The sequence below is a fragment of the Phasianus colchicus genome, chromosome 23 (assembly GCF_987193195.1).
Source record: "Phasianus colchicus chromosome 23, bPhaCol1.hap1.1, whole genome shotgun sequence".
In the NCBI taxonomy this organism is placed as follows: domain Eukaryota; kingdom Metazoa; phylum Chordata; class Aves; order Galliformes; family Phasianidae; genus Phasianus; species Phasianus colchicus.
In genome coordinates this window covers 1806697-1828465 of record NC_143458.1, presented here as the reverse complement: position 1 = coordinate 1828465, position 21769 = coordinate 1806697, and the positions used below count along the sequence as shown (strand labels likewise).

At 54.1% G+C, this 21769-nt stretch overlaps 1 protein-coding gene across 2 annotated transcripts in view; it reads right to left on the bottom strand.

Moving 5' to 3' along the window:
• The window catches only part of DSCAML1 (DS cell adhesion molecule like 1), a 79273-nt gene extending 60880 nt beyond the window's left edge, over positions 1–18393 (bottom strand). The window contains exons 1-3 of one of the 2 annotated variants that reach the window (XM_090123707.1): positions 18195–18393; positions 11382–11699; positions 9524–9670 (exon numbers count right to left, since the gene is read on the bottom strand). In XM_090123707.1, the coding sequence (XP_089979833.1) occupies positions 9524–9670; positions 11382–11699; positions 18195–18237 (508 nt within the window). In that variant the 5' untranslated portion in view covers positions 18238–18393. The remainder of the gene's footprint in view (positions 1–9523; positions 9671–11381; positions 11700–18194) is intronic. The other variant, XM_090123706.1, reaches the window with a different exon arrangement.
• Between the last annotated feature and the right edge of the window lie 3376 nt (positions 18394–21769).

Sequence of the window (21769 nt, the reverse complement as noted above, 5' to 3'; positions counted from 1 at the left end):
CAGCACGAGGATTTGCTCTTGGAAGCCCGTGGGGACACAGGAATCCCATACAGGAGGAGGGGATCGTGGGGCCATGCCTTGCAGCCTTGAGGACACAGAGCTGAGTGGTTCAGTGAACACAACAGCAGGAAGGGACGCCATCCAGAGGGACCTGGATGGGCTCAGAAACTGGGCACATGAGAACCTGATGAGGTTTAACAAGGTCAGGTGCTGCACTTGCCAACAAGAAGACTGACAGTCCCCTGGGCTGCAGCAACAGAGGGGTGGCAGCAGGGAGAGGAGAGGGAGGGGGTTGTGCCCCTCTGCTCTGCCCCTGGAAGGCCCCACCTGCAGATGCAGATTGTTGCTGCCCCATCAGCTGCTCTATGATTCTACAACCTGCAGGTGCAGCTTGACCGCAGCAACTTATATCTTCAGAGCTGCTACCAGTGGGAAGGCACACAACAGGCAATGGAAATACTGGAAACAAACATTCAACACCACAGAAATTAGAAGTATTGCAGAAGAAAACGTAAGGCCAAAACCCAACGTGGTGCAGCTTTCAGATGGAATGGAGATGAGCTGCAGATGAATTGCCCCCCTCCTAAGGATCGGGGGGTGCAGAAGTGGAGCACAGTGAGCCCCTCACTACCACCCAGCCCCACTGCTGGGTACCACGTGCTTAGACAGAAATCTCAGTTCTTGGTTAAAAATAACAGCAGTTTCCAGCCCTCAAAGGTGCAGAAAAATGTGACCTCTAAAAATTCAGGAACTGAAAGGCAAATCAAATGAGTCCCAAATTTGTCTACGCTATAAACGTCAATTTCTTTTTGAAAGAAATGAATGTTTTTGATGAATGTTTTCTTGAATGCCTGCTCTTGGCAGTGCTGCCATCTGTGAAAAATCTCTGCCACGCTTGCTATTAAGATTCCATTTCCAAGAAGAGCTCATCGCCGCTTTAATAAATGGTTAAAAAACTGTCACCAATCCAAAGGGGCAGCAGCTTGTTTACTGCGAGCGGCTCTGTCACCACGTACAGCACCTCTGAGTGATCGGCTCCGAGCTGCCAGACCACATACGGTCCCCCCGCAGCCCTCCAACGAGCGGCATTTTAGCTGTGTCGGGCACGTAGGAACCTAATGCCTATCGACTCTGAATGAGATTTATACTCCAGCTCGCTCGTGAGAGGGTCACTTAGAGCTCGCAGAGGTTTCACCCAACACCCACAAGTCATTTATTGGCCTTTCCGTACCGTTCCTCACCAAAAAGCACAAGCTCGCCCCAGTGGTGGAGGTGCAATAGCAGCACCTGGCAGCAGGGGCTACCAAAAGCCTTTGGAAGAGCACCAGTGATGGGCTGGGATGGAGGCAGCACACCCTGCTCACACCACAAACAACATGCCATGGGCTGCCAACCGCCCCATGGGTTTGTGCATCCATCCCAGCACTCATGGGAAGGCTGAGGAGCCCACCTTGGGTGCACAGCTGCTGCAATGGAGGCCCAAAGTGCCTGGTGCACACAAAGCTCTCATGCGTGACTACATCAGGAGGAACAATGAGATCTTTTTCCAGATTCGGCAAACATCAGTATAATAATAAAAAAAAAAAATTAATTATATGCTTGAACATATGCACCAGAGCAATGCCCTGTATTTTCTCCTAATTGTTCTCCGAGCCTTACAGAGCCACATTTAAATAAAAATGAAGCAGTTATTTAAACCGCAATTAAAGATGGAGCAATTTATTTTTAAACTGGAAGGAGCGTCACCGGAGCAGGCGCGAGGGCTGCGGGCAGCGCCAGCATCACCGCGATCCTGGCATGTTTTGAAGAGGAGATGGAGGTTGCAATGCCACAGAAAGGCTTGGCCCTTGCTGAGGTCAGCTCCCTGCTAGCAAATTTGCAGCCCGGGTCTCTCTGAGGGTCCCAGGACCAGGCGCTGCAATGCGTCTCAGGGCAGGTCACTGTCCAAAAACATGGAGATGTTTTTGGCATCTGAAGGACATTGTTCTCTGGGCATGGTGGGGAGAGGTTGAAGGTCAGACTTGATGATCTTAGAGGCCTTTGCCATCACATAACCCTGTCCACCAAATCCCTGCATCCCACAGCAGCAGGAGGGAGCATCCTCTGCAGCAAAACGCTGCTGGAAGGGGGCTGGGATGGGAGGGAGAGGAGCACCCACAACACAAACCCACCCTCTCTTTTCATAAGACAGCAGAATTTATCAGCCCACAGCCCTTCACATCTGTCTCCTCATACAAAATGAAAGAGGCTTTGAAAAACAGAGGAGATGAAATAAAGCCGTCTGTGTGAGGAAGCTGGCATCTCTGCCACTGTCACTGTCACCATGGTAGGAATAATGACCGCGATTGTTTCTGCATCTGTGGATGCGCGGGGAGGAGGAGGAGGAGGAGGAGGAGGAAGCAGCACACCCCCAGCAGCAGCTCTGCAGCTCCCAGGGGCAGCAAGAGGCTCCTGCACCCCGACGTGCCCATATCCTCGTCCCCACACGTGTCAGCCACCCCACTGGCTGCGTCAGCAGTGATGGCACAGGGCAGGGATGAGCTCGGCAGCACGCAGCTGTGGGTTCCCTTCTCCCCATCCCAACACAGCCCCAAGGGCTGAAGCTTATGAGAACATGGTTTGAGAAGAGCTCTGACCTGCACGGTTTGCGCACCACGATTGCAGTGCTGCAGCAGTTGTAGGCACACTGCCCTGGGAGGTGCAGCTCTGCAGCTCCTCTGGAGACCTCAGGGTCACAGGGCACAACCAGTACCATCCTCATTCCATTAGATGACAATTAAAAGGGAAAATATTGAGGCAGAGCAGGGCTTTAATCATACCAGCAAACAGCTGGTGCAGCAAACCCCTGGTCTCCAAACATTCCCCAAAGCTGGCCTGAGCATATTCAGGGAGATGGCAGCAGATCCCACTCCAAAAGGGTTCCACAGTCTTGTCCTGAGGTGACCCAGTGCATTGTAGAGCTCCAGACCCCAAAGGATTGCAACTCTGCTTCAGCAGCAATGCCTCCAAAACGCACAGAAGCATTACAATTTGGCAAACGCCTTTTGAGTGGCAGACAGCACACTCCTCTCTCCCACAGCACTGCAGAGGGCTTTGCTTCTCCCCTCGGCTTCTTGGAAATCTTCTGCAAAATCACAATCTGCAATTCAGGGCACAACTGGAACTAAACCTTTGCGGAGACACCCTGGGACTCGAGTCCATGCAGCATGCCCTGCTGCCACCAGCAGAACACATACCTTCATTCGTTTTCTGCTCCTCTCCCCACTCCACATCACTCATCCCATCCCCCATGCCAAGAACAGCACCAGCACTAAGTGCCCAGGCACTCCCAGTAAGGTGAAGCTCACCCGTGCTCATCCTCCATTCCCAGCTGCTTCCCAGGCTCTGTGCCTGACCCTATGGGCTTTGAGGGGTCCTCGGGCATCTTCGTATACCAGCAGAGCCTTCCACACCTGAAGCTCAGCCTGAGCCCTGAGATGTCAGTGCTGGAGGCAGATGTGGGGCCGGAGCACAGCAGTGAGGTGTCAGATGTACAGCCATCCACCCCAGCTGCCGTGCACTGTTCATCCATTCCCTGAGCACCACAGCTCCTCGAGCAGTAGCAAATTTACATGCACAGGTGTGCAGAGATGGCAGCTCCAACACAGATACCTCTATTTCAACACTGTGGAGTTCACTGTGCTGCACTTGGCTCGTGCTCCACCACCCTACAGGGCTTGGAGAGGACAAGGACATCACACAGGGTTGGCGCATAGGGTTGGGATGCCACATGCTGAACCAACAGCACCTCCCCTCCACAGGCAGCCCTCTGCTCTACATCCACAGCAGCCAGGGACCTCCTCACTCTGACCTCAGATAGAGCTTCTGCAGGAGAGAAGTGCTCCAGCAGCGCAGCCAAAGTGGCACAGAGCTTTCCTGCAGAACGGGCTGAGCTCACACAGTTCCAGGCAATTCTCACTGCAACATCAGCAGCTGAGATCTGCTGCACAGGAGGTGAGGTTGGCAGCCAAACTCACTCTGCAAAACTGGGGCTCAAGGCAGAGGAGGGACACAGCTGCAGGGACGGGCACACTGCAACCACACCACTGCCACCAGTGCCCACCGCAGCAAGGGCACAGCTGGAAGCAATAGGTGCTCATCCCTCTCTATTCACATGCATCTTATTGACTTGTTTTAGTCTTCCTGTGTGTGTGTGCGTGCGTGCATGTGTGTGAGATCGTCTCCAACGTGACTCTGCATTATCAGGGCTATAATGAGTCCTTGTTAAAGTGGATTTGATGGAATAATTATATTCCAGAAAAAAAAAAAAAAAATCCTGCAGGAAAGCGCTCTCCCCTCTTAAAGGGCAGGAGCATCAAACGTTCTCGCCACATTATTTGCAGTCACACCTTCTGCTGCATCTGCTCCTTTTAAAATCTCTAACTCCAATCTGATCTGAATATATAAATCTGAATTATCACAGCAAAAGGAGATGTGCTCACACCTTTTTTTATCTGTTGCCATGGCGATTAGATAAAATTCACGCCAAGTCTCTGGGGAAGGATGAAATGATTTCAGACAGAATCTCACCCCACTTGGTGAGAATAACGCCTGGAGCTCCTTCCCTCTGTAACAGGTCTGGGCACATGTCGCAGCCAGAGAGGGTGCGAGGGGCGGGGGGACACCAGGACACTTTGGGAGATCTTGGGACCGACAGAGGAAAAGGTTCTGCAGCACCCCCAGCCAGGGGAGGGCAGGACCACGCTCAGCTGAATCACATCAGGCTGCTCCACGGTGCTATGAAATTCAAGTGAAAAGGGCACCTCATGCCCACTGGTCACAGCCTGGCTTCCTGCTGCCTGTGAGATGGGTGCCAGCCCCACTCCACGCCCACTGCAGGGGCAGGTGGGGCAGCAGCCTCCATCCCTTCCCCTCCAGTGTGGGCATCCCATAAAGTTGGGGTGACTCCAGAGTGCCCTCAGGTCCCAGCATGCCTACACATTGCCACTGCAGGCTCTGAAACAGCCTGAACTACTGTGTGTTCAAACAGAAGTAGCACACCCCATGAAACCCCTCTGCCAAGGGTCTATCCCACACCAGGGAGTGGTTTGGGAGGGGCTCACAGGCACCAACTGAATTACTTCTCTGTGTTTTACCCTAAAAAGCTGTGGGCATTCACACAGATGCCAGCAGAGCTTTCCCTGGGCTTTGCCACATAGCAGGAGCTGACACATCCCACAGTGATGGCACAAAGAAGACAAACTTCCAGCAACATGGAAAGGGAGGAGATCAGGTTTCCCCATGATTTCTGATGCAAAACTTCAGGAATCTTTGGACCCGGCCCTCAGCATTCATTGGGAGATGGATGCTGAGGTCCCTAGAGGTGCTAAAGAACCATGGAGATGTGGCACCTGGGGACATGGTGGGGATGGGTTGATGGTTGGACTTGGTGACCTTAGAGGTCTTTTTCAAGATGTGGTGACCATCCTCAGCAATGCATCTCCAGCCCCCAAACCATCCCACTGAGGATAAACACACAGACAAGGGCTGCCTTTCAACTCACCACGTCAATTCTATCCCAGCTTTTCTCCTCCTCTATCCCAGCTTGATACCCCCCAGAACAAGTCCATTGGCCAAAAGACAACGCTTCGCCCCCCTGGCCCTCTGGGATCCGCTGCCCCATCCCACAGCACACAGAGCATCGCACCCATGCACACCCTTGGGTTGAACTGCTGGCAGCCCCACGCTGTGCCTCTGGGCTCACTGTGCTTGGAGACAGAGTGGGATTTGTGCATAGCTGCACTCCAATATTTTAGAGAGAAATGTGGTGTGTGGCAGATGCTGCCAGGTACAGCAGAGCAGAGCATGCATCTTTGGGGCAGACAGATGTATTTAATCACCAGAAAGCTGTTACTATTTTATTCTCTACATCATTGAAGGGTCCCTGACATGAGCTTGAGAATCCCATCCACCGATTAGGGCACAGCATGGCAAAGGATACTTAATTTAAGCTCATATCTGAGCCAGCACCACCAGATCAGCATAGGTGCTCCATAGAATCACAGAACGGCCTGGATTGAAAAAGACCTTAAAGATGTTTCCTACATTCCAAACAAAGATGTTCACAGAAACCATTCAAACTTTGCAGAACAGATCATTTCTTCCCGTGGCTCTGACACAGAACTCCACATGTTGGCTTCCAGAGGAAGGATTTCATGGCCACCCAACATACACACGTGCCTCGTTTGGAAACGAGGTTTTGGAAAAGTCACCAAGCACAGCAGGGAGCTCTCTGCTGCAGAAGGGCTGACTGCTCCTCACCAACCCATTCCAACATCTTCAGCTCACTGCCTGCATCACCGCACAGCCCCCCAGGACGGGTGCACGCCCAGCCCTGCTGAAATCCCTTCCCATCAGGCAGCACCTGCAGGGAGGACGCGCCAGCGCCGCACATTTCCATTTCTGTGTCACAACAACTAGAGCACGGTGACGCCGAGGCAGCTCCGGTCACGGATGCAACAGTTCCTCTGACAAATCCAACCCGTGTGCTGCCAGACCTCGCGTTACCCGGCGCTTTAATAGAGCCATTCGCTCCGCTCAGGGCGGCAGCTTCTCCCCGTTTCCCTCCAGGGAAGGGAGAGGCACGCGGAAGCACGCTGCTCAGCTGCATCCTCCCCGGTCCTCCTCCCACCCCACCCCCAAGGATACATCAAGATTCATCAATAGCAACAGAGTTTGAAATCACAGCCTCGGTGTGAAGCGCAAATCTTGCACGCAGCCCCCAGATCCGCGAGCGCTGCTGCTTTATTCTGAATAAGCACGAGCCCACGTTCCACGCCAGAACACTGAGAGTGCTGCTGCACGTGTGCTACCAGGCTGAGAACGAACAGCAAGATTGATTTGGACGCGAGCACCAGCAAAGCAAATGGCTTTTTGAAAACCCTATAATTTCTCTGCAACCCTTGACTTCACTAAACACACATTTTTAGACTACGGCACCGTTAGGTAGGCATTAAACAAAAATGAGCCGCACTAATGATGATTTATGTGCAGGATAACCTTCCATAAAGAATTTATCTTTGATTTCAGGGTAAGTTACAGCGTTGCCAAGTTAACCAAACCACGCGAGTCAGCACCAAAGTCCCTCCTGCAGCAGCACGACGCAGACACGAGGCACTGCTCTGCCATTGTTTCAAGATCTCACCCAAAATTAACCCAGTAGGAGCTCCTGAAGAGGCACACATGGAGGAACTGGAGGAGAGAAGTCAGGCAGAGCGCTCACAAAGCAGCACTGCACCGCTGGGAGCAGCACTAAAGGAGCACAGGGCACAGCAGCAGGAGAGCATGGGGATGAGCAGGAATTACTGCCCCCATTTCAAGGGGAGACCGTGGTTTGGTACAGCAAAGCCAGCACCAGCTCTAGCAAGAGCAATAAGAAATCAGCTCCAGGCAGATACTATATTTGTAATCCAACAGCAAAACACGCTTGCTTGTGTTGACTCCGCACTGTAACACAATTTGTATGTTCTGTCTTTAGGGTAATTATTGCTTTAGAATGTTAAAATTGTTCCACTCTAATTAAATCATCATATTAAAAAAAAAAAAAAAAAATCCACTGCAGCAGTGAGCAGGCCTGGCTGAAATCATGTGTGTGCATGGGTGCTTGGGTGGGCAATGCACTGCTGTTGCTCACACAGAGCACAGACACTGCTCTGCTCCTGCAACTCCACTGCACAGCACAAGTCCATCAGAGCACCCGGCCATCCCCAGGGTCTCCAGCAGCACTGGGAGCACCCGAAGCAGAAGAGCAGCACCAGAAGCCACTGTGCACCGAGCCAGCCCATCAGGGAACAGTGCTCCTCCTGAGCAACAACTGCTGCTGAAGGCATTTCCATGATGCTGCAAAACCTCCTGAAACACCAGAAAGATGCTTACAAAGGTTTGTATTCAAGAAGACTGTTTGCTAAACAAAAATCTCCCTTTCCAGGCTCAAGGCTGCTCAGACACAGAGCAGCTGCCCATCAACGAGCAGCATCCTTCCCAGCTCGTGCCCGGGGAAGACCATGGAGAGAGGAGTCTCATGCAATATTTCATCCTGAGACTGTCAGAAGTGGGTCAGTGCTGGGGAGGAGGGGCACTGGGCTGGAGCCCTGACCATGGCAGGGAGCTGGCTCCTTGCCCCAGCTCCACAGCCCAGCGTGGGCTTGGTGCCAGCACCAGGATTGGCACAGGGGTCGGTGGAGACGCGTGCCCTTGATGCTCCAGCACAGCTCCCAGGTGTCGCCTCACAGACCCTACAAAGCCCCAGCAGTGGAAGGAGTGCTGCCTCCCAATGTCCATCCCTATTCCAGCCATAGGGGAGCACTGAGCCAGCAGCTGGGCTGCACCTCGAGATGCCACCACAGCCCTCCGGAAGGCTGCTCATCCCCCTCCAGGTGAAGCACTCTGCTCCTTAAGCTCCTTAGGAAACAGCCCCGCAAGGCGGATTAGAGCAAATCCCCTCCCATGCACGATCAGCAGCTGGCACTGGGATGTCCCCTCAGCTGTCCCCTGCTGGTGGCAGCCCCTGGGCACAGCATAGCCTATGTGGCCTTGGGGGAGCAGCGGGACTTAGTGACCTGTGAGCAAATATCAAGCACCGAGTGCTCACTTTGGGCAAAATCCTTTAATTCTTTCTGGATCCCCCGGGGAAAGAAGCATCGATTACTTTACTACCAGCTCACCCACGCTGTGCTGGGCAGCCAGCACAGCCATCAATACAGCCAGGAAGGGAGCCAGGAGGTCACCCTGGCACACAGGGACACTGGTGGCCCCACACAGCACCTGCCACAGTCCTGTGCTGCTCCTGAGCCTGTGACAGCCTGGCAGAACCCAGCACAACATATCCAGCAGCATCCCCTGCTTACCACACCAAGCCTGGGAGGTTGTATCCCTCCCAGGTAACCTGCTGGGCAGGACCCTGCTTTCAGAGCCTCCACGCTCTCATAGGATATCAAAAGCCATGGGGAACTGCCCAAGGGTCCATGCAAAAGGTTGGGTGCTGCTGTCGCCCTGTGTCACACTGGTGGGGACACATCCTGCCAGGGTGGCCACGTGGCTGCCAGGTGCCAGAAGAGGAAAGAGATGCACAATGCCATTTTCAAATCAAGAAGCTGGAAAACTGACTCTGTGCCATTCAAAAACCAGGGAAACCAACCAGCTGCAGGTCAGGATGGAGACAGCATGGGACACCTGATGCTGACCCAGTGCGAGCTGCCACGCAGCCATGGGGGTGAGATGGCTCAGGCAGGCAGCAGGCACCGGGACAGGAGCCACGAGCTCAGCAATGCGCAGAGCATCACCATCCACAGCACCAGAGACAACAACACAGCACATCTGCTCACACCACCAGGCCTCTCCGGCGTGAAGCCACAGGATGGTCCCCGATAAAAGCCTTGGCTTTGGCAGCACCAAAAGCCAACCTCCACAAGAGCCAGCCCAACACGACCAAGCAGGTCAGGTACTCCAAGGAACACGGCGCTTCCCCAGCAGCTGTCTCTCTTACCTGGGATGATAGAAACGGTGTCTTTCTCCCAGGACACAACACTAACATATTCCTGCACTGAGGAGGGGATGAGGCACTTGAAGACAGCCACGTTTCCACGCATCGACCTTTGGTCCTCCACCCGGACGGTGTACGGCTCCCTGAAAACTGCAGAGGGGAGCAGATGGTTGGTGGCATGACAGCACTGGGTGGAAACCCACTTGGTTTTGCTTTAATCCTCCATCTCCCCCCCCCAAAAAAAAAACCCAACCCCCCACCTCGCTGGCTGTCAGGGCACCTTGCACTGCTGCTAGAGATCAGGAGCAGAATGGGTACATTGCTGGGTGCTGCTGGGTGACACCTCACACAGTCAGTAGCACAGGAGGTAGCAGCCACAGGTAAGCAGCCAGCTGAAGGACAGGCCCCACCTGCACCACTGCCCCCACAACTCCCTGCTATTGATGGGGTGAAGGGAAGCAACCTGCACAGAAAGGGACACCAGCACTGCAGCAGCTTAGTCACCCAAAGCCTCCTTAATCACATGGAGCGGGGCTTATTCACAGGCTTTGAAGGCCAGCAGAGAGCATGGGGGCACCCAGCTGGGCTCTGCTCCCCGCACCCCAACCCCAGCCCCACAGCCCCTGCTGCTGCCAAGCTGCTTGTTCCCACAGTTTAAAATCAAGACCAGCATGTTTAGAGTTTTCCATTGGCCAGAGAGATTTACCCCCTGTGCTCACTACTAGGTTTGCTAAATCTTTTGAGAGTTTTCCCAATTCCTCATATTTTTAATTGGGTCTTACTTGCTTTCTTTATACAGCTGTCATTGGCTTTTCATGCTGCATGGCCATCACAAAGCAGAGAACACAAGATAGCCAAGTGGACACAAAGGTTTCAACCAATTTCAAGTGTTCCAGAGTTAAAGTGCTTGGAGCTACCACTGCTGAGGCCATCCTGGTGGCCCTGCTCATCGCCCCGCTGCACGCTGCCCACTGATTGCACCTGCTAATAGGACAGATGTGGGCCCAGGGCAGCAAGGGAGCTCACAGAGCCCTGGCACAAGGAGGGGTCAGCTCCATGCAGCACAGCCACGTTTACTGCACCCCTACCTGCTGCTGTCCCTCCTCCACTAAGCTGTAGTTTATAGGTAACCTGCTAATGTTGGTAAATAATTCACTCCAGGAGGGGGGTTAATACCCATTTACTCTGCAGTACAAGGTATTAAAATAAAAAAACCCTGTAGTCACTTCTGTCATGTTCCCTCTGCTAGCCCCACTTTTAATAGGTTACATAATGAAGCCATTCCTGGGCTATTAGCCTTCCTCAGCCTGGTCAATAATTTACCATAACGGCTTTTGGAAGCAGCTCTTTGCCATATTCCTCCTTTTTTCTTTGCTTAATAAGCCTTGGCGTGCTTAGGCTGGATGCTCCAGTGGGAACAGAGCAGTCTGAGGGGGGCTGTGGGACACGGTGGGGCTCTGAGCTGCAGATGGATGTGTCCCAGGTCCTCCTGTATGCGATGGTTTACACTGCTTAAGGGAAGTGCAAGGATGCAGCCACACCATTGCTGCACCCAAACCACACGCCATGCCCCTGCACAGCCCTCCCCGTGCCAGCAGCAGACTTGCATCGCACAGCTTGCTCTGAGCTCAGGCAGGACACAGCTCACAGACATATTGGCAGCTGCCTCCCGTTCATCCAACCCCTGCTCTCCGGCTGTGCAGCATCGATCAGCGCCCTCACAGCAGGGCAGCACAGCCCATGCTCAGCATTCCTCCGAGCACAGCAGCGTGCTGTCACCATCCCACACCAGGTGGGCAGGCCAGGAGATCTGAGAAAAGCCATCATTGCATCCAAGCCCCAAACCCCAGAGAGATCCTACCTGCTTTAACACGGATATTCGGGCTCCTGATTTTGCCAGCCGAGTTCTCCGCCGTGCAGAAGTAGTCGTTGTCGTGGATAAAGCTATTGAAGGCTGATGGCGAGAAGGGGTAGAGCTGCAAAGTCCCATTGGCATGGACATGCCGGATGTGGGGCACATCGTAGATGTCGTCACCTGTGGCCAAATACCACCGAAGGACGGCGCTGGGTGACCCCGCGGCCGGGCAGGGGATCACCACCCCCACTGTGCTGGAGAAGGTGACCTGCTGGATGGAGTCGTTCACAAAGTAGAGACTGGTTCCAACATCTTCAGTGTGAGCTGCAGAGAAAGCAGAGTCTGAGGGTCACTGTGGATGGCAATGCTGCCCAGCAGTGTGACCACCCTGAACCCAGCCGCGGAGCAGAGAGAGAACATCAGGGCAGGGGCTGGAAGCACAGTTCAGGAACTACGAGCATCTCACCACAACCAGATCCCCTACGCATGGGTGCTCCTCAGCCAGATGTGCAGCCTCAGATGTGCAGTGTGGGCTCTGCACAGATACACCATTACCTGGTGATGGGGGCTGTGCGTGCACTGGTGGCCCTGAGCTTGCACCAAAGCACAGCTCACACTGCCCAGAGCTGCCCAGGACACCGTGATCACTGCAGAAAAGCAAAGACAACCTCTCCACCCGGCATCCCCCTTGCCACTCCAGGACCACGAGCTCCCCTTTACCACCACAGCGAGCAAAGCTGCCTACAAATAAGGACGAGGCAGCCCCCAGTCACTCGGTTCCGTTTTTCTTTTTTTAGCCACACTTTTCTGCGTGGGCAGAAGGACACAGATATAGCAAGCAGCCCTTGGCGGTGTATTAATAGCTCTGCCTGGGAGCACCACTCGTGGTGCTGCAGAGCCAGCACAGAGCATGCCATGCTGCTGGCTCCAGAGAGCCGCTGGGGACCTCCCTGACCCCAATTCCTTCACCTGGGGAGGAGAGAACAGGAACAGGGGGGAGAACATACACCAAGATCCACATCTGTGCCCACATCTTGCTCCACTCATTCTCAGCCAGATCAACAAGGGAAAGCCCAAACCCTTCCTGCACAGAGCCCTGTCCAGGTTCCTGTGCTCCCAGTGAGAGCACCCATGTCTTGCTCTGCACTGAACCATCATCTAAAACATACAAAATGACCAAGTTTCCCCCTTTTCCTACTCAGAGCCCCACAGTCTCACCAAGGCCAACTGCAGCTGTAGAATCATGAAGGTTGGAAAAGACCCTCCAATCATCAACCTGACCCCAAGTCTGCACCTATAGAGCTGCACCACAGAGCAACCAAAGGGATTGGCAGCCAGCAAGATCCAGCACTGTCACTGCACCCCAACCAGTGACATGCACCAGGGCACGATCACAGAATCACAGAATTGTAGGGGTTGGAAGGGACCTCCAGAGATCATCGAGTCCAAACCCAACCTGCACCCTGCCCAGCAGCAATGGGAGTGCAGCCGCAACCCTATGGGGAAGCATCCTGCCTGGTGAGGGTTAGAGCTGGAAGGGCGAAGGGTGGGAGCAAAGAGTGGAAAAATACCTCGTAAACAGAAATTCAGATTACCCATGAAGCTTTTTCAGGTCAAAGGGGGAAACGGATTTTTAATAGAAAATGGAAGTTATGGGATTGGCAATAGTTATGTGACAGACGCATAGAGTTAAATCCAGATAATCTCCTTTACCATTTAGCATTGAGCACCATTCTAATTCCATGTTTCATAAAACTGTCTCCAAATCACTGAGGGAGATTAAAAATTTAGAAATAGCGCCACAATATTTTTAAACCAGAAATCACTGCTCACATCTGGTCAGATGTGCTGACCCTAACCTAAATATCGAGGGCATTAATTCACGCGAGCTGGAGAAGAGGCAGCTACAGAGGAGCCCAAATGGAAATGTTTCGCCAGGGGAAGTGCAGTGAAGCAGGCACAGCACCAGACTGCTGGTTCCAGAGCTGCACAAAGCCCTGCACGCAGCCGGACACAGCCTGGCTCACTCTGAGAGGCACGTATTTGAAGTCATCAAGGTGCAATCTTCTTAAATTGTAGTAAATTACAACCTAGAGGTATTGAAATATTAATATCTCTCACTGAGCTGGGAGAAGAGAGTCATTTTGCTATCATCCCATAGGAATATTTACTAGCCTCCATGGCTGGACTTTCCAAACTCGACTCCCTCTGGAAGCACAGCCACTCTCAGCATTGCAGAGCCACACGCTGCACAAGAAGCACTCATTTACTCTAACGAGTGGCTGAGGTAGAGCAGCCATAAATTGACCCCAGGGTCTGTCAGCAGCCATGTGCTCTGGGAGGAGGCAGCTGAGGTGTAGGTGTGAGTCCTGCATGGAAGCAACATGCAGAAATGCCATCACCTCCCCAATGGCAGCCCAGCAAGGCAATGCTTCCTCGCCTCCAGACCTCACAGGGAAGAGCTGCTCCTGTCACATGAAGTGGGTTTAGGGCTATTTGCCACAACCAGGCACGTTGCTGCCATGCAAAGGGTTTGCAGCACCGTGGAGCAGGCAGCTGCTGCACTGCAAACCCACTGTACCCCACCAGCAGTATATTCCCAAGGCTTCCCCTCGGGCTCAGTGCTCCAGGTGCCTTCCAGGATCACCACCAGGCAAGCAGACGAGCTGGATGAGCCATGGGGGCTGCCCAGCCACCAGCTGTGACAGGCTCTGCCAGGAACAGCAGGCTAATCACCGCCTTGCCACTCATTTATTATCCTCATTAAGGGTGTTTGACACCTGCCCTGTTCAAGGAGAAAGTGAAGTGGGTGGGTGTAGAGGTAGGTAGTGTGGCCTGACCTTGCCTCCCTGCTATCAGGAGATGGGACAGCCCCATCCCATGCTACCCATCCATGGAGCAGTCTTTGGCTCTGCCTGGAAGGAGCTTCCATCACCATCAGAGCACTAACAATCTTTCTGCTAACAAAGGGAGAGTCCTTGGAGCAAGAACTGACATCTCTGAGCATCACAGAAGGGAGAGGAATGATGAGACATGGGGACAAACACACATAGCAGGGCTCCTCTGAGCACCCCAGCACCTGCAGCAGAGCACAGGAGGCGCACAGCCCCCCAGAGCACAGCTTCCCCATGCGGGAGGTCACCCCAAAGCAGCAGTTCCCCAGGCCAGGTTAAAGCCATGACCTCAGCCAAGCAGCCATCCCTACAGAGCACTGCCCCCAGACACCAAGCGCAGCCCCAAGAGCAGTCCTGGAGCACACAGCCACCTTCCTTAGGAGGGAACACTGGAGTAGAACCCAGCTTCCAACCCCCTGTGGGAGTGCATCCTGCTCAGAGTGTGGCTGCCTGCTCCTTAATGCATCTGCATGGAAATTAAGGCCTGAACCACCTCCAGCTATTGCAGCAGCACCCAGGCGCAGGCTGTAACCCTTGCCTGGAAGGAGCAGCACTCCCACTCATTTGCCCAGCCCCTGCAACGTACAAATGGTCACCTCCTGCTTCTTCCCACTAGAGTCTCATTGTCACTGCTCCATCCCTGGGGGCTGGCACGAGGACGGGCATCCCCCAGCTCTGCATCACCTCTCCACAGCCTCCCAACCTCCTCCAGGAGGTGGGAACAAGCTCAGGAAGCACAGGCAGAACCTCTCTCTGCCCTCCAACAGCCCACCCTTGCTTCTCCAAGAACACCCAAGACCCAAGGGGACATCAGTGACGTGACCAAGACAGGCTGCAGCAACGTGCCCCCAGGCATGTGGGTCAGGTCCAATGGACAGAGAGGCACTGAGGCCACATATGCCTACTGCTGACCTTCCTGCAGAGCCAGCAGCCCATCACTTCCAAACCACAGCTGGCACATTTGCTTTAAACACAGACAGATTTCTGCCCCACAGCCGACAGGTGTGAGATAAGGGAGCACGTCCATAAGGCAAGCCAGAGGAAGGCAGCTCGCTCACTTTGTCCCTTCCCCTTTAAGCTGCACTTGCTCCCTTCCCTCCCACGGAAATGAAACCCAACGGCCCCTTCCAAGAGGCAGCTGCTACGAGCAGAGTCAGGAAATGGATTTCCAAAATATTTGGTACAGCTCTGCTAGCAGGTGATGATGGCAAGATGCAGATGGTACACGGTTGGGTTTGTTTCTTAACCATCTACAAGCAGGGAAAGAGAAACTGATGACATTATAACATACAAATACATAGCTGGCTGTAGCTGAGATTTCAAAGACAAGAAACGCTCTGGACCCAAGGCAGCCACTGCATAGCTTCTCATTACAGCACGCTTTGTATCTACTGTGACAAGCAAACCCCTTCCTCCTTCATGCCCTCCTAGGAAGCCACACTCGTTAGCAGCCTGCTTATCTGGGTGTGAGATGACTTCATGCGATCCAAGGCACAGCTCAGAACTCACACGCTGCCATGTCAGAAGGATTCCTGCCACAAAGAGACGCTTCCAGTTTTATCCCTGCTCCGTCAGCTGCTTCAAACGAGGACAGTGCTCCTCACCACTCCACTCCAGACCAGATGGGCAGAAGTGCTGCAGCAGAAAGGCACCCTACACCCGCAGCACTGCTGGGCAGCACGGCCCTGGCACCCGCAGCCTCCGCTCCTCCAGAGAACAAACACCAAGAAATATAGGGTTACCCATATCAATTACTCATCCAAAAGCAAGAGCAGCCCTAACCCTACGCCAGGTGGAGGTAAGGGCTCTGGGCAGGTTGCCACCGTGGCTCCCAGTGCAGGGAAATGTTGGCTATCCGCAGACTAACAAACGCTGGGCATGGCGAGGGCTCAGCGCCGCAGCCTTCTCCTCCGTGCATTTAATGAGGCTTCCATGTTTCATTTCAGAGACAAACGAGCGCCATGCCACACTGGGGGGAGAGGGGGGGGGGCAAGATGGGGAAGAGAAAATAAAAATAAATATAAAAAGAAATAAAAATAAATGCAGGCTGCATAGTCCACTGCACCCAACACTGGAGCATAGCACAAATCTAGTGCCAAAATAAACCAGGACAGACCCAGCAAGAGATGATCTCCCAGCTCAAAGCCTCTGCTCCTCAGAGCACTGCTCGCACCACAGAGCTCCTTCTGTCCTTCCTGGGGGCTCCCCAGCTCGGTTTGTTCTACAAGCAGGGCAGAAAGAAGCCAGAGACACCGAGAAATCCCTCAACTCCAGCAGCCCCTTGGATCAAACATTCATTTGCTTTCCGCTCCTACTTGAGCTCTTGTTCTACAGTGGGAATGTATTAAAAGGTTGTGCTCCGGTGCCCAGAAATATTAAGTGCCTGAAAGGTTTATCGTGCATTAAGCAATTCATTTTTTTTTTATCCCATTATTATAATGAAACTTCCCATTGTATCGCTGTCCTCTCTTTGGAACCGTTTCACTTTAACACTTTCCATCACCAAGGCTGCTCAGCACTGAAGCTATGTTTCATTCCCCCTCCCCTCCCCAAAAAAATAAAGAGAAAATGAGGCCACAAGGAGTTGTGCTAATGGAGGCTTTTAATTTGCACTTCTCAGAAGAGATAGCTCTGTGGGATGAGATCCTTCTTCCAAGAAGCTGGGGCTGCAAACAGGCACGGGGTTTATTGGCTTTGCAGCTCGTTATTTTGGCTGCTGGGGGCAGGGAATGGTGGGGTCCTCAATGCTTATTTGTTTCTGGTTTTTTTTCCCCTTGTAGCACGGTAAGAAATGCAAATGTAAGCAAAGCAGGCGCTGGCACATTCAGCACAGCAGATCCGAAACAAAAGCAATTTTGGTTAAAGCTCCCAAATGCAGTTTCAGCTTGGTTCTAATAAAGCAGCTATTTCATAATTAATAATTGATGGAATAATTGATCACCGGGCAACTGGACAGGACGTCCTATTAAGCCTCGGTAAATATTTTTCATTGGGTTAGCACTGAGATAGATGTGCAATTTAACAGACAGCAGGAGAAGTCTTATGGAAGGAGGCAGCTCTGTTCCCCTTATTTCTTTTTCATTTCCTAAATTCCCCCCCCTCTTCTGCTCCCAAATGTCAAGAAAAAAACAAAAAAAAGATAATTAGGGCAAATGCCATTTCATATCCCTAAGCATCCCACCTGCCACAGGGTGGGCACTTCCCCCAATCTGCAGATGTGGCAATGAACGTCCAGAGAGGTAATGGATGAGAGAAGCACAATTAAAAATTCCCACGGACCTGGAAATGGGCAATTCCTTTATGTAACATCGATTGATTGTTGTCACAAACGCCCTGCGATTTAACTGCCCGCACTCCATGCGGCTCCTTGGCTTTCTATTTTAATTGCATCTATAGCAGACTTGGTTTAGAGTATTACCTCCATAGATTTGGATAGCATTCACTTAATCTCCAACTTTAAATTAATCTCTAATCTTTAAGTGTGCATCTCTCCTTGACATACTTCTTCCACGATCCTCCCCATTAGCCCCCCCTTCCCAATCTGATTCATATCAAACCACTGGGTTACACTTAATGCAACATTCCTAGAGGGAAGGATGTGATTTTTAAAGCATCGCTGGATTTACCCAGCCTGATGGGATTAGAACATCGCTCTAAGTAGTCCCGGAAAAGCGGGCACAGAGCTCCCCGAAGTAGCGCTGCGGGGCCGCCGTCCGGGGCTGGGAGCGGGGATGCTGCGCCCGTCGGTCCGCGGATCCCAGCGCCTCCAGGAGCGGCACCGACCCGCACCGTGCGCTCCTCCGGGCCAGCCCGAGAGTCCCGGAGCGCCGCGCAGCCGAGGAGGGATGGGTGGGAGGGGGCAGAAAAGGAGGAGGGGGTTCGAACGCGGCCCGAGGGAGCCCACCGCCACCCCGTGCGGACGTACCTTTCCGCAAAGAGTACAGCAGGAAAAAAGTTACCAGCCACATGCCATAAAGAGCACCTATGGCCCCGGGGTGCGGCGCAATTGCGGACGGTGCGGTGCCCCCGGCGTGCCGCGCTCCCTGCCGCCGCGCTGCCAGCCAGGTTGAGATGCCCAGAGCCGAGCTCGCAGCCGCTCCTCCTCCCCTCTCCCGGCGAGTGGCGTCGGGAGGGTGGGCCGGGCTCCCGCGCACTCCCCGCCCCCGCGCCCCGCTCCCCGCCGGGCCCCTCCGCGGCCGCGGGCGGACACGGCCCGGGGCTGAGCCCCGCCGCTCGCCCGGAGCGCTCTGCGACGTCCCGGTTCCCCCCCCGCGTCCGAGTGGGAGCACATGGCTTCGCCACGCTTCCTCGGGCCGGGCCGCGTTTTGGGAGGGCGGCTGGTGACACCCAGTCCTTATGCAAGCAGGGGGTGTGTGTTTTCACGCGCACCCTTCCTCTGCCCACCCCGGCTGGTGGCACGCACCGAGCCCGGCGCTGCGCTCACACCTGGGCAAGCGCGCAACCGCCCCGTAGCGCCAGGTGCGTGCGATCGGGTTAAGTGACAGCCGGGCTGTGCCCGTCACGCTCCGTAAAGCTGAGCACAGCTCCATCGTCTGCAAACCTCAACTTCACCTTTGTGCAGAAGGGTTTCCCCTGGGGTGAGCCGTGTCCCGGCCGCAGAGCTGCTCCTCTCTGTGCACACCTGAAACTCGCAGCTGGCAGCGCTCCTCCTCCTGGAAACCCCTGAGCAGCCCAAGGACAGAACCGGGTTTACAAGGCAAACAGCACCAGCACTCGGTGATCCCATAAGATAGGGCCTAGTAGACCTCACTGCACCAGCATCCCTCCAGCCAGCACATACGTACCAAGCCATGCTGTATTTTGGGGTGTATTTAATCCAAGGCTTAATTGACTGACTGACACCAAAGCCAATTTGACTGGACCATTAGAGGAGTTCAGGATGTCTTTTCTTGGAGTGATCACAGAGGATTCTCTTTGCTTTCGAAAGCAACCTTTTCAACCCCAATTTGTTGAGAAATAAACATAAAGATTGAAGCAACAATGAATAGATAAAAATATGCACTGTCTTCTTTAAAGAAAAAAACAACAACTGTTTAGATTTAGAAGAAAGCACATCTCCCAGTAAAAACAACTAGAAATGCAGCTCCTTGGCCATTTTCAACCTGCTCCAGCTCATTGCAATCGCTTCCTTCGTGGGAGGGCTTTGAGACTCACACACCTCTACCCCCGAGGTGCCCCCTGCAGTGTGCTGACACCACAGCCTTTCCTCCTCCTCTCTTAGGCAATGCTTTATCACCCCCAGTGCTGCTAGGATCCATCACCCCGCTCCCCACACACACAGCACTCTGTCACCACTTGTGGGTTTCCCCACATGCAGCCCTCCCCGCACCCCAAAGCGCTGGCTGACACCCACCCTGCACCCACACATCCCCTAGGGATGGAGGTGTATTTCCACCCCCTGCTCCACTGGTGTACAGATGTTTGCCGACATCCAGCAGGGAAATTGGGATTCTGGCCCATACCCAAGGCCACAAGCAAGTCCCAGGCCCTGGGGAGTGCCAGCCACATGCTGAGCATCTGCCCCTTCCTCCCCCAGCAGCTGAGCAGAGTCTGCTGATGGGAACCTTCCCACACTGATGGTCCCAGGTGCAGCTCCTGCCCCCTGCAGTGAGGGAGGGAACACAGGGCACTGGCTGAGAGCCCACCCCGAGCTTTGCCCCCACACTCAGGGAAAGAGACCTCCCACAGCCCCCACAGCAGTATTTGTGTATCTCCTTCACGTCAGCACTCAGCCCTCAGAAAGCTGTTACCCTACTAAGAGTCACCACACTGACAGAATGCAAGCACCACACACCTCACGCAGCCCCTCTCCACTGCAGCACAGAACATACACAGAAGGGATGGCACACTTGTATCCTGGTGAAGGAACTGCTTTGTCCAAAGCAGCCTTACCTGCCTGCAACTTTTTTGCTCTGGGCAAAGCACCCAGTGGAATAATGGGATGCATGAGCTCACGGGGTATCCAGGAGATGAGTATAAATGCTCATTTATACTCAAATGCTCATTTATACTCAGCTCCTGGATACCCCATGAGCTCATGCATCCTATTACTCCACTGGGTGCTTTGCCCCAGCACACAGCCTGCATATAGACACAGAGGAGCACTGGGGAAAGCAGCTTTGCATCAGCCTCGCAGCTACAGCCACATTTGAGGACCTCTCTCGAGGAAACAGCCAGCTCACAGCCCTCTCACCCCACATCCCCCAGCCACTCTCCCAGACAAATCCCATAGAGGAAGCACTCATTAAAACAGCAGGGCTACTTACAGGATTTCCACAGGATGCTTCCGATGCAGTGAGGGGCTTAACCTGACAGCACCCCTGCATCCGGGGAGGCAGCCCACTGTGACCCCAGCCTGCTGCTCCTGAGTGCCCCCACACACTGCCCCTGTCCTGCATGGAGATCCCCACTCCACCACACAGAATTCTTAGAGCTGAGAGCCCTTGGGACTAAGTTGCAGGATGGGCTGCATCTGCACCTGGGCTAACTGCATGCATTTGGGTGTTATAGGGGCAGGCACAGCCCTACGAGTCTTCTCAATATGGGGAGGGGGCTGCAGGCCCTGGACCCCCCAGGGATGGCTCAGTGCTGGACTGTATCAGGGAAAAAAGTTCCCACCCCGCTCCGTGCCTCAGTTTCCCCGATGGATCGAGCAGACGGGCAGCAGGGAGGGCCAGTGCTTGCAGCCGTGTGTAGAGGTTGGTGACACCTCGATCAGATCGAGAGCAGCGGGGCAGCGCGCTCCGACAGCTCCCTGCCTTCCGAAGGATGCTCGGAGCCGGCTCTGCCGCACGAAGCGCGGCTTCTGCCTCCCCCTAGTGCCGCTGTGCGGAGCGGCGGGCCCGGCCGGGAGGGAGCAGGGCCCGATCAGCTCCGAGCGGTGCTGCGAGGACCGCTCTTCGCTTCCCAGCTCCGTCTCAACGCCAAACCCTCCCGGAAAGCACAGCCCATCTCTCCTGCCTGCCCGCTATGAGGCTCAGCACCCGTGCCGTGCGGGCTCTGGGCTGGGCAGCTGCCCCAGTATGAGTGATACACCCTAATAAGCCCTGCTCTGGAGCGTGCCCCACAGGGAGGTGGGAGCTGAAACGTGATTTGTTTCACTTGGGAGGATAATTTCAGCCCGTGGAGCCGCTGCTGCTCTGGCAGATCCGCCGCTGTTGATGGATGCGCTGCCTTTTTGGGAGCAGAACAAAGGCAGAGCGAGGCGTGTGGCTGGCACCCCGCCAGCCCGGCCCCGTCTCTCCACATCGTCAAGTGTTCCTCCTTGGCTCCATTAGTCACCATTTGCTGCTCTCCTGTTTTAGCTAATGAGGAGACATTTTGCATTCGCGTTTCCTCCCGGGCCAAATGCATCCCTGGTACCGCGGCGATGGCAGAGCAGCACTGATAGGCTGGGCATGATGAGCACCCCGCATCCCTGGCTGCTGCCCCAGTGCCTCACCTCTCACATTTACAGTGCATTAAGCACCAAAACTGTCC